This window comes from Bicyclus anynana, chromosome 10 (assembly GCF_947172395.1).
Source record: "Bicyclus anynana chromosome 10, ilBicAnyn1.1, whole genome shotgun sequence".
NCBI classification, from domain to species: domain Eukaryota; kingdom Metazoa; phylum Arthropoda; class Insecta; order Lepidoptera; family Nymphalidae; genus Bicyclus; species Bicyclus anynana.
In genome coordinates, this window is record NC_069092.1 from 12,026,680 (window position 1) to 12,040,123 (window position 13,444).

General features: G+C 35.5%; 1 protein-coding gene across 1 annotated transcript in view; it reads left to right on the forward strand.

The window, feature by feature from the left end:
• Window positions 1-500: 500 nt before the first annotated feature.
• Window positions 501-13,444, forward strand: part of LOC112046643 (zonadhesin) — a 74,505-nt gene continuing 61,561 nt past the window's right edge. The window contains exons 1-11 of the mRNA XM_052884015.1: window positions 501-564; window positions 831-899; window positions 1,352-1,504; window positions 2,825-2,884; window positions 6,788-6,928; window positions 7,726-7,920; window positions 8,682-8,828; window positions 9,744-9,926; window positions 11,147-11,344; window positions 12,451-12,642; window positions 12,923-13,081. Of these exons, the coding sequence (XP_052739975.1) occupies window positions 501-564; window positions 831-899; window positions 1,352-1,504; window positions 2,825-2,884; window positions 6,788-6,928; window positions 7,726-7,920; window positions 8,682-8,828; window positions 9,744-9,926; window positions 11,147-11,344; window positions 12,451-12,642; window positions 12,923-13,081 (1,561 nt within the window). The remainder of the gene's footprint in view (window positions 565-830; window positions 900-1,351; window positions 1,505-2,824; window positions 2,885-6,787; window positions 6,929-7,725; window positions 7,921-8,681; window positions 8,829-9,743; window positions 9,927-11,146; window positions 11,345-12,450; window positions 12,643-12,922; window positions 13,082-13,444) is intronic.

Genomic DNA, 13,444 nt, shown 5'->3' on the forward strand with positions numbered 1-13,444 from the left:
ATTATAGACCTTTTCTATAATTTTTTTCTTAATATAGAAAAAATGGTGTTTCTTGTCGCAAATGTTAGAAGTAATTTTGGACAATTTTAACCTTAATTCTGACTCGATATCAGTTATCAAGCCACCATTATGTAAATCTTGTCGCGAACCCCCTGCCGTCGAATGGCGAACCCCTAGGGGTTCGCGTACCCCACTTTGAGAAACCTCGGGCCAGCAGTCTGTCAGCAGAACGTTGTGCAGGGCTGTTTATTTGTCAAGCTGATTATTTAACATACTGTCAAGTGTTTCGGCGATAACAGTAACTATTATGACACGTCAACTCAAAGGACTGATTAGCGTCAATTGCCGATTGCTTGTCGGATGCTCTGTATAGTATTAGAAAGTAACTTACACACTTTTATGTACATATACCTATAAAATTGTTACACTTAGATAACAGTGCCAAATAAAAAAAACAAATATTTAATTTTGTAGTAGTCGGCAAAGGTTATGTACACACGATGCTCGTGTTTTATGCTGTGTCAATACTAACGGTGACGTCACTGATTCTGTGTGACGACACAGGTAATAACATTGTATCTATGTCCATCGATTGGTTTGAAGGCGGTGCCAAAAACCAAAATGAACTTTAAGAGCCTATTTGTCATAGCGCTGCCTTCGAACCGGTCAATATACGTACGATGTTATTTTTCGCTTTTTAAAGTCATCAGTCAATTGTTTTTCTTAAAAATGTTTTATTTTAGTTTCTCACTTGAAAAACCTCAGTTTTGAAATCACAGACAGACATTACAATGATATTTGTATGTATTTGATACTTGTTCTTTCCTTAGTTGAAGCGGTACTGCGCATGATGGAAGGACAACGTCAACCTCCGAAGGACCCTAAGCGTCCACCACAAGGTACAGAAAAATCACCGATACTAAATATTTATTATAAGTAGTTTTAGTAGTATTAAGTAGTACCAAGTAAGCCCACAGCGGGCGATGGAGCGAGCTATGTTAGGAGTACCTCTGCGTGATCGAATCAGTAATGACGAGATCCGTAGAAGAACCAAAGTCAACGACATAGGTCAACGAGTCGCGAAGCTGGGGTGGCAATAGGTGGGGCACATAGTTTAAAGAGTTGATGGACGTTGGGGTCCTAAGGTGCTGGAATAAAGCCCATAGTTAGCGAGTAACTAATGAGAAATTAAAAAAATCGGCTCTGAAATGGTCAATTTACGTATATTATACGTGATACTCTTTTATAACCTCTAATAAAGCGTTAAAACTACCTTTAACGCCTTAAATTGCTCAGCAAAAGTAACTTTTCAGAGCAAATGAGATGAAAATCACATTTTTCTTATGTTTAGACCGTATTCGGTGTAGAAAATTCGAAGAACCAACGGATTGTGCTGATTACCACATTCTAAGGCCGCTGGACCCCTCTAACAAAATCAAATGTGTGCCGGGCTGCAAATGTATCGACAATTATATTAGAAATAGACGCGGTCAGTGCGTTCCAAGTAAGTTATTTATGATATTTTTTTTTAGATTAGAGAAAAACAATTGAAAGCGCTTTCTTTTGCTTTTCTTCTTTTTGTTTCTATTTTTAAATAGCGGTAAGTGATACTATTTGTAGACAAACTATGTTTAACGATCAAAATGAACTAGTCACTTATAATTCAGCCCTTCTTTTCTTCTCAATTTATAATTGAGAAGTCCTTTTTTTGAAGTCGGTTAAAATTAAGGAGCAAGCATGGGACAAGTTACCTATTATGTAGGTAAATGTATATAAAAAGATAGCGACTGTGGGGTTCTGGCAGGAGACCTCAACCTTTCTTTTCGGGACTCTTACAAAAACTGTATTAATGACATAAGACGCAGAACTTTATAAGTGATATATCATGTTTTGTTACGTCTCATTGGTTCAATGGTTCACGAGGTCCTGAGTTTGAGTCCTGGGTCGGGCTATGTACCTTAATATGAGGAATTTTCAGTTGAAATCCTTAACCCGGACTTGGGAAGTTGGTGCTGTTACAACCCGTTCCTCTTACGCCACTGCTACACAGAACGACTTTTTAACGTATCCAGTTTTTGACACAATAATACAGAAGCAGTAAATACGTACTTACTTGTACTAATATTAACCACAGTTTGCTATAAAAATGGAAGATCTTAGATTGAATTTCAGTGACTTTTGTTTGTGGGAATTAAATAAATGTAAATGTTCAAAATCAAACGATAAGTATAAAGTATCTAATAAACTGTTAGTACCTAAATGTTATCAACTGCTAAAGGTTGACGACCGCTGTTTACGAATATATTTGTTTGTACATTTTATTTATAATTTACTTAAATTTTACAGGATACAGGTAAGACAATCTTCATAGTATTTTATGAATAAGTATATTTTGTACTGTTTATTAATTTACATTTCATACAAAATAAGTAAGTACTTAGGTAGATGATTTCAGTTTACTACAAAAAGTTAGTGCTTACAGTCCTTTAAGAAAATAACTTCAATAAACACGTTATTTTCCAACATAAGTAAGTATTCATCTTCCGTAAAGGCCTATAAGGCCCATATTAAATGATTTATTTTTTAGTTTAGATGATAATAATGCGAAATTATTTGTGTGCAATTTCACTGCATATATGGTACTCTTTGATCGTTTACGTGCGGTATCTAATTAAACATAGGTCCGTAAATTCTACTTTTTACACATGATCTATAACTATCTATACCTACAAATTTGAGTAACGTCATACATACATTTTTACTAGATAATAGTACTTCATAAAACTTTTTATAGTACTTAATTATGTTGTTTTGCTTTGATTAGTTAAACGGCAACCAGGGAAACCAGACGGCCCTGTGAAAGGAACACCGATTCCAATACCAGGTAAAAATACCACCAGATTTTTGTATTCTTCGCTAGGGTCAATTAAAAAGTTTAATCCTGATAAATTTTGAGTTTTGTTTTGTAAATATTAAATAGAGTTTTATTATAATGATAAGCTTCTATAGTGTCCGCGAATTATTTCCAGTTGAGTATGTTGGGTCAATGGCCGTATGTTGGGTGCAGCAAATAGGGTCACTACCCACTGCGCACGCCACCGTCAATAAATAGTTAAATACCTATAAAAAAAAAAATAAAACAAAATACAACCGACTTCAAAACCTAAAAACGTACAACGCAAAAAATAACATTTTATGTTCTACCTGCTGATCACTTTGAATGCGGTGCTAAGCCGTCGTATTAATTTAAGCCGTTTCTGAAGGAAACCCGTCATGAAAGAGCACTGTCTAAAAATCCTAAATATTTTTGATATTCTTATATGGCTTGAATTTATACATCACTGGCTTGGCACCGTCTTCAAACTGTTTTTTTTAATTTCAATTTCTCCTTTTTTAAGTTGGTTAAAAATTCATCATCATCATCATATCAGCCGATGGACGTCCACTGCAGGACGTAGGCCTTTTGTAGGGACTTCCAAACATCACGATACTGAGCCACCTGCATCCAGCGAATCCCTGCGACTCGCTTGATGTCGTCAGTCCGCCTGGTGGGGGGTCTACTGACACTGCGCTTACTAGTGCGGGGTCGCCATTTCAGCACTTTAGGACCCCAACGTCCATCGGCTCTTTGAACGGTTAAAAATTAAATGCTCGCAATATAAAATGAGCAACCATGGATTGACATCCACACTCATATACCCTTCGACCAAAAGTGCCTTCGTGCATATTTGCAAGTGTCATTTCTTTTTTTATTTGGCCAGCTTGTGCTATTTCATTGAACCTATTCAATAAATATTTATACATTGTCAGTTATTATATCTAATGACTTATATTAATGACGATTATTTATGTGTTTACCGTATTTCTTTATATGCTTAAATATGTAAATAATATTTTTAAGTACGAGTAGGTACCATCACCGGTTTATGAGGTAAAAGTTAGCTTAAGTTTTTTTGTGTTGTTATTTGTGTTGTGATAGGTAAATTCTGGCTTAATAAAAACCAGAATTTACCTCTTTATATTATCCTCACTTAATAGCAGAATTTTGGATATAATATCGATAATATCGGGGGAGCCTAGTAAAGCTCAACTTCAAATTCTTGACCAAGATTTCCTATGTACATTTTCCGCCATATTTAAAAAAGGATTCAATTCAGTTTTTTTACAATAGCTCCGTTCCATTGTGGTACGAAAATTTTGACTTAATACTTAATTGGTGCTTTGTTAGCTTTATAATTGAGGTTCTTTACATTATTCATCTATTTCCTATTTTCTGATATGGAAAAAATGTTTATTATCATACGTGTTCGTGGTCAGACCTACAATTTTGATTCTTTATTTTTCATTTTCGACAAAAATTACGAGTTCTGGCGCCACCTTACGCTACCGTAGTTTGGAATTCCCAATCTGATTTTAAAACTATAAAAGACGTCATAATAATTGCGTAAATTATCTTTTCGCGTACTTACAATACTCATAATATTTAGACAGAAACAATATTGAGATAGTTATTTATGTTTATTTATTTTATGTGAATAATGTTTATTTACCAAGACTGATCAAATATAATAGGTATGGTATATATTAAATAAAGAAAAGAAAAATATCATAGTCGAGTAGTTCAGAGGTAGCGATGCTTGTGTTTTTTGTTACACTAACCTTCGCGGCAGGGGCGTTATGTCTAATCGATATAGGCACGAATCCTCTCACAATATCATTATTAAGTATGTAATTTTTCAATACTTCTTTTTATTTTGTTATTATTAGAAATATTTAGCTAACCATTATAACACTATTTCACATACTTAACTATTATATTCTGTTTGTTGTGTTCCCTCAAGGAAAAATGTTTTTACTACCCCCATTTGTTGTTTGTCTGATTTTAAGGTCTATTTAGTTAGACGCGTTAATTTTCTTGATTGTATGAAATAGTGTTCTAATAACTCTAATAACTAAAAAAATTAGGGTCATCATTAAACCGTAAAATAAAAAATTGTATTATACGAGAAAGTGAATTTGTTAGTTGCTTATGCTTCGCCACTAAATCTATTTTAATGATTTTTCCCCGTATCCCACGGGAAAAGTTTCTATATAACATGTATAGCATGTATCTATACTAATATTATAAAGCTAAAGAGTTTGTTTTTTTGCTTGAACGCGCTTATCTCAGGAACTACAAGTGCGATTTGAGAAATTGTTTCAGTGTTAGGTAGCCCATTTATCGAGGAAGGCGATAAGCTATATACTATCTCCGTACTCCTACGGGGACGGGAACCATGAGGGTAAAACCACGCCGCGACAGCTAGTCTGCAAATAAATAGATTACTTGATTGATTGTTTAATTAATTTTGCTTTTCTTTGAAATTAAAGGACCCAGGCCTCCAATAATACGGTGTCCCCAAAATGAAATATGGGTGAGATGCAGAACAGTATGTCCCCCGCAGTCCTGCAACATTTTGTATACCACATACGGACCTTGCGATCGTAACTTCAAATGCGAGCCAGGCTGCGACTGTCGTAAGGATTACCTGAGAGACAACTCCGGAGTTTGTGTTCCGAAAGATAGGTGTACATGTAAGTTAAAATCTATTTATTTTCAGGAATGTATTTTTTGAGCTGCTGGATGCTGGCGGTTTGAGACCGTTGTGCTTGGAAGTCCATGCAAGAGGCCTATTTCCAGCTGTGGACGTCTATCGGCTGATAATGATGATGATGATTTTTTTACAAGCTTTTATTTCATTTGCAATGTATGTACGTGTACGTGAGTACGTGTTTGTTCAAGTTTAAATTCAACCCTTAAGGGTCTACCCTTAAGGTCCGGTGCGGTGCCGAAGCGCATCGTGTGACATGCCTACAGATGTAAATAAACCAATTTAAAACGTTTTAAATAAAACTCTGCAGTTTTAAACCATTTTAAACGGTTTAAAACTCAACTACGAAAATAAAATAAATATGTTTTTTTAACATTAAAGGATAAATTGTGGTCATCTGACATCGTATTTCGTTTTAATTAGGTAAAAAATCAATAAAAAGTAAACGAGAGTGCAAGTTTGGTTTTAAATCGATAAAATTTGATTAGCATCATTTTATACCAAAAAAAAAGTTTATTTACTATTTACCAACACAGAGTTTTTTTAATAGATTTTAGCGACGTAAGTATATGAAATAATTAGGAAGGTACATCACATAAAACACATGAAAAAATGTTTACAAATTTTAGGTAGGTAAGTATCCCTAAGAGCTGTGATAGCCCAGTGGATATGACCTCTGCCTCCGATTCCGGAGGGTGTGGGTTCGAATCCGGTCCGGGGCATGCACCTCCAACTTTTCAGTTGTGTGCATTTTAAGAAATTAAATATCACGTGTCTCAATCGGTGAAGGAAAACATCGTGAGGAAACCTGCATAACAGAGAATTATCTTAATTCTCTGCGTGTGTAAGTCTGCCAATCCGCATTGGGCCAGCGTGGTGGACTATTTGGCCTAACCCCTCTCATTCTGAAAGGAGACTCGAGCTCAGCAGTGAGCCGAATATGGGTTGAAGACGAAGTATCCCTACTCCCTAGATAAAATCAAGAAAATGTAGTTATAATAAAATAATACTAAGTCATAAACACATATGGTTTAAAACTGAAAAAAATGTTTTTTTTTGGGTTTTAAACGGGTTTTTTTTTGTTTTAAATGGAATGGTTTAATTTGTTTTAAACCGGCTTCACGTCTATAGACTTGCCATAGATATTTCTATATAACACGACTCGACCATTTTAACATATTAAAACACTTTATTAGCTCAAATAGTATGCGGTGAGAACCAAGTGGCATCGAGCTGTGCTGACAATTACGCACCCTTCCCCCACGCCGCTGTTTGTAAGCCAGGGTGCCGTTGTATTGCGAAGTACACCAGAAATAGTTACGACGAATGTGTGCCAAGTAAGTATTAATGATATTATTTTTTTTTTGGCCATGTAAGTATTGTTTGTCTCTCTCACTCTCACATAAACTCTCATAGACTCTCATAGACTCTCACGCATTCGATTTAAGTTGAATGCGTGAGAGTCTATGATGATTGATGACCCTCATTGATTTATAAAAGTTGAAACTTTGTTTCGAAGGTAGGTTAGGTAAAGACAAAGATGATCATGATGAAAGACTTATCTATACATTATATATTAAAAAAATTGTATTTCAAATATCTATACATTTCTAAAAGTTAGCCCTTGGTAAATGACAATGCAATCTAAGATAGAAGCGGGATAACTTGTTAGCAGGCGGATGAAATCCACACTCCTTTCGGTTTCTACACGACAACGTACCGGAATGCTAAATCGCTTGGCGGTACGTCTTTGTCGGTAGGGTGGTAACTAGCCACGGCTGTAGCCTCCCACCAGTCAAAAAAATCAAGTAATTTACTATACTCGTTAATTTTATATTACTAAAAATATTTATATAAATATGTAAATATAGTTAAAAAGAAATATAAATTAGCCTATTTGAGTTTAGTTTACAAGACACATTTCCTTATGAATTTAAATTTTGTAAGGTTACAAAATTGTATGTAGATGCCTACCTATATTTATTTATTTTATTTGACCTACAGCTAGTACACAGTTCATGTTATAAAAAAAATACACAATGGTCGTGAACAATGTGTCCAGCCTCTTACCAGGTGTATACAGCTTAATATAAAAAGATTTTACGATCGACAATCTATATGTTTTTTTTTATAGTTCCACCAGTTCTTCGGTGTGGCAAAAACGAGGAAGCTGCTGCTTGCAAGCAGGTTTGCCCTCCACTGTCATGTAGTTGGGACCCTACTAAGATGGCCTGCAGACCTGGACCATGTCGTCCCGGTTGCAATTGTATCAAGGGCTACCTGCAAAATGATAAAGGAGTTTGTATACCAGAAGGACAATGCCCAATAAGTAAGTTTATTTGAATTTAAACCTGAAAGCATTTTAGCTAATATAACAACTATAATAATTTTAATAAACCTCTTTCAAAAAGTCACTTGGAAAAACAATCTTATACTACATCCCTACTCAGTGTGTACTGTTTATTATTAAGCGTGTGGTGGTCACACACACATAGATTGTAAATGAAAATGCTACTTAAACATTTTCGTAATTATGAACAAGTCTATACGGGCGGTTTGTCGCCAGTCGTTACCTAACCGTTGTAACTGATAGTCAATATAAGTGTTTTATCAGTGGAGCCTGCTATTATTTATCTCCCATAACCGCTACCCGGGACACGACATACCTTACTCAAACCCAAATATAATAAGTATCAAAATAGTACTAAAGTGGTACAAAAGTGGTGACCCCGACGTGATTTGAACACGCAACCTTCTGGTTCGAATTCGAATAGAACGATTACTTATCTATCTATATCTATACTTATAATAAAACCGGTCGAATTCTATACAGTTATTCGCAATTTAAGATTTAACTTAAATCATTTATAACAATAAACGTTACCGAGGCATAGAGTACTGCTAGCGCCATCTAGAATCTATACTTATAATACGAATTCTGTATATTATATAATCAATACTGAAGCTAAAAATATTTTTTTTAGATTTTTTGTCCGTCTGTCTGTCCGTGTTTTTTGTTATTCGGGCTTCACGTTGAAAGTAATCTATGTATAAAAACTGGTAGGTATATTTATGCACGTCTAATGTAATTTCCAGAATGCCCTGAAAACGAAGAATACACGGACTGTTATAAGAATCTAGACTTGAGTGATCCCTCCGCCACCTTGACCGTCAGATGCCGTCCGTGCCAATGTATCGAAGGTTACGTGAGAGACAAGAACGGTGTTTGTGTTACAAGTAAGTGACTATTCAGTTATATACACGAAATTTTATATTGAAATAGACCTATGACGACTTCTTTAATTTGTTTAAGTGATAGTCTCTCGGAAAGGCATATGTCCAGCAGTGAACGGATACAGGATGATGATGGTTAATTAGGCTTTTTATCGCTTACGCATGTTAAATAAAAATTTCTTACCATTTTGACCATTTTAGTTAGTCATACCTTTAAAAATTACATATACACACACTATTAACACTTAAATTTAAGAGTATCGTAATGTTAACACATTCATGTAATATACTTAATTATTTTTTTTACCTTCTTTTTTATGAGAAATGCTTTCTCACTCCAGAAATATAATAGGGCATAGTTGGCTATGAATTCGATAAGTCCTTGTTTCTTTGGGCATGTTTTCACAACTAAAACGAAGGTAATCAAGATTTGCTCCAAGGTTAACTTAAACTATGAGTAATATAAAAAGTACTAAGAAAAGCCGAAAACAATCAAAATTGCTGCGTATACGAATAATCGTATAAGCAGTAAACTGACGTAAATACTGCCGGTGGGTCGGTTAAGTGGTTTTTTTCCCAAAATATCCTCAAATCGGTGATTAATCTACCTACCTAGATCAAGGAACTGGCGAAGAAATAATTGTAATAGGGATATTTATGACGGTTATTGTAAATTATTAAAAATAAAAAGCCTTTTATTTCTTGCATAAATTTACAGCGTTATGGTATTATTAAATATTAAGTTAATTTGGTTAGTAAAACTTAAATATATGTTGGTACATGTAAAGTAGTTCTTTTATTTTACGCAAATACCTACCGCAGAATGGGTGAAGGCCTCCTCCAAAGAAATTATTATATTCTTGACAAAGTTTAGCACAGTAAATGTAACACTACGTTCAATTCTATATATTTTTTCAGAGGAACAACTTTGCGAGCGTGATCGCAACTCAACATACACTCTATGTCCGAACCGGTGTGTGTCGACTTGCCAAAATCCGAACGGCATTTGCTCTTCGGAATGTCGGGAAGCATATGGCTGTGGGTGCAAACCTGGATATCTTCAGTGTGACAATAGATGTATTTTGCCGCAGGACTGTCCGGGTAAGTCAATCCATTCAATTAATTATTATTACAAACTTCTCTAGCCGAAACTACTGTAACTTGGTGTACAACTTGTGATTAAAAACATGAGTACCTACTACTAGGTATTCTTATGACTAATGTGCTCATCTTATTTAATTTTCTTTCTTTCTCTTATTTTTTTCTTCTTTTTAAGTTACGAGTATGTATGTTCTTTATTTGTGGTACTTAAGTTATCATTCATTTACTTTTCTTCTTAACTTCAAGCTGTGTTTATTTGTAAATAATCACTACACCTAAAGTGATTTATAATTTAGTTACATTTTATTTTTTTATTTTGTGTAATGAATGAGCCAATAATTCTAATTGTTATCGCCGTTTAGTGTTGGAAATAGTAGTCTGTGACGGATATGACGCCGCTCGATCTCGTGTTGGCTTCAGTGTGCTCGTGGCGTTCGAGCCGTCCACATCTCTTGTTGTGTAATTCTTTATGCGTTACTTGGGATAGGCGGGGAGAGTGACTTGAGTGGAAAAGGGGAGTGTTTGTATACAGTCAAAGGATCCTTTAACCCTACACACATCGTTCACAAGTACGTGACTCCACTCAAGGTCATTCTCTGCCATTCTAGGGTCTTATTTTGGTTACAGTTTGATTTGTTAATTAAGTTGTCCTGACAAGTGTTGTGAATCATAACCTTTGTTCAACATTAGTTTTCTTATATTTGTAATCACCTTTAAGCCTATAACATAATGTCATTGACTTTTCGTTTTTGTGATTATCTGACATAGTTGTTTTAACGAAATGTCGTTACGAAATATACATAGCTACCGGACGCCCGCTACTTCGTACGCGTTATATTCAGCTTTTCACAAATCCCGTGGGAGCCATGGATTTTTCCAGGATAAAAAATAGCACAAATGTTGCTACAAAACCTCCTCTATCTTCGCACTTAAATCGGTAGTAATTCCAAATTAGCCCGGACAAACAGACAGACAAACAGATAGAAAGACACAATTTTTAAAGAAGTTTGTTTGTGTTTTGTTATCTTGTCATATTTTGGGAACTTAAGTAATTTTTTTAAATCTCAGACAAAACTTCAGTTTTATTTATATATAGTATTGATATATTGATGTATATTGATTGCCCTATGGATCGTAAAATGTTATTTTTAAGTTAGTTACAAATATGCTTCTGTTAATAATGACAAAAAAGGCAGAGATTATGCACGTATTAATTGCAGGTGGAAACCCATGTAAGGAAAATCAGGTATTTGTCTACTGCAACGCCGGCTGCCCGACACTAAACTGCCCCCAAAATGACAAGCTAGGACAAATAGCTTGCGACCCTCCAAGGTATTGTCCATCTGGGTGTGCCTGCAAGAAGAATTATAAATGGGACAGCGATAAGCGCCAAAAATGCATCCTAGCTTCAGAATGTCGTAAGTCATACTTTTTACTATATCTAAGTTGTTATTTATGATTAAATATATTTTTTCAAATGCCGAATAAATGAAACAAAATATCCAGAGGAAGTCGTACGACAGATTTAGCCAGACTATAGTGTTTTTCAGATAGCATGGGTACGGTGACAGTTCGTTTCACTCTTGAAAGTTTGCCGCGATTCACGATAATAGTACCTACGTATTGTGAACGTTATAAGGCAACTGTCACCGCACCATGCTATCTGAAAAACACTTTAACAGAGTACCTAATCAGTATCAGTCAAGTCAGATGAATATGAACGTAGGCTCATATGTTATGAATCTCGTATGTGACGTCCATACAATACATACAAGTAGGAACGTATTGCAATTTTAAGTAAGAAATATGATCACTTTAAAATGTTTACACTGGAAAAAATATTACCTTATATACCTATTGACTATTATTGACCACATTTAAGCTTGCGTTAGACAATTTAAAATCCGATAATCCATCTATATTTCGGGAACAGAAGTTTTCTATCATTACGTATGCAAAATTAAATGATGACACTGGAGTAGTAAAGGTAAACAGCAAACAGACAAAATCACATTCGCATTATATAAAACTGGTACCTAATTGCTATAAAGCTGCTCTAGTAGAATCTTACGAAATTGGATTAAGCAGGGAGAACAACACGAGCGGAGAACTGGAGTGTCGTTAATTGTTTGTACCATTTGACTCCTAAATGGACGACCGGTCGCCCATCGTATCCGTTACGTGAAATGTAAAAAATATAAAGTAAAGTAAGGGCAATAGGCGAGCACAGTATCATGCTCCGCGCGATAGGGGAATATAAAGATTTTTTAAATGGCTTACAACGGTAGATTTTAAACCGCATTCCCTGACTGTCGGCTTCTTCAACGCAGACGGGTTTTTCGATAAAATACTCGCGGGCAGCGAATGGTTAAGGAATTTCTTAACCTTACGACCAATGGTCACAAGTCCAGGGCTCTGTTCGGCGATTTTCTCGCTGTAACGTGATGGACCCGTCATCCACGGAGAATCCATGGAATGCTAAGATTCGTTTCTCTACTTGATTTAAAAAAGTCTTTGTCTTCAGCACGTGTGAATTGCACAAGAGAAAACGAAGAGTGGAACTCCTGTCCCGCGTCTTGCTTCTCGGACCAGTGCAGAGATCTGAAACAAGTGTGCAGGGACACAGGCGGAGAGCGAGAGTGTAACCCACGATGCGTTTGCAAATACAACTATCGCAGAGATGACTCTGGCAAATGTGTACCTATTTCTAAATGCCGTAAGTTTAACGTATTTTTGAACGTGAATTGTCTGTTCTTCATGTCATGCTTTGTCGTGTGTGCAGCCGGCTTTCGTCGATTTCTTAGACGTTATCACGTATATAACTTTATGCACTTTTTCTCTATATTACCTTTTACTGTGTCAAATTTCGTACTCCTCCTTTCGCGCATTTTTTTATAAATGGGTTGCAAAATTTTCTCTTCATATATAATACATTTAATATAGACAGCCAATTAGATGGCTTGTTTCTCTAAACATATTTATTAAAACGTCTCCAGCATCAACGTGTGGGGAAAACGAAGAACCTTCGGAATGCAGTGACAACTATCCGCGACCAGTTGCCGGTGACCACGGTGCAGTGGAAGGAATTAGATGCGTGCCAGGATGCAGGTGTAAGAAGGGATACAAGAGAAATAGTAAAGGAGTGTGCGTTTTAAGTGAGTTTAATTCTTTATCACTTTTAAAATCTCAATTATCACCGGGACGGCTATAGCTTAGACTAGAGGTTGGTTGTACATAAATGACTGAGTTATTATATTATGAAAGAAGTATATACTATAATGATTTCGGCTCGGCGAGTTGAGAACTAAATTGTATAGCTTGTTTGTATAAGTATTATATATGCTACATTAGACATGTAGATTCTCTTTCTGCACGTGTAAGTGTAAGAGTAAGTGTTTGTGCTGGAGACAGGCAGATATCCATGTACATAAGAGGTAAATTAATTTCGTGGATTACAAATTTATGGAGGTACCTCTTTCCTCGGGCTTCTCAATATTTTTTTCAATAATAAATTTCTT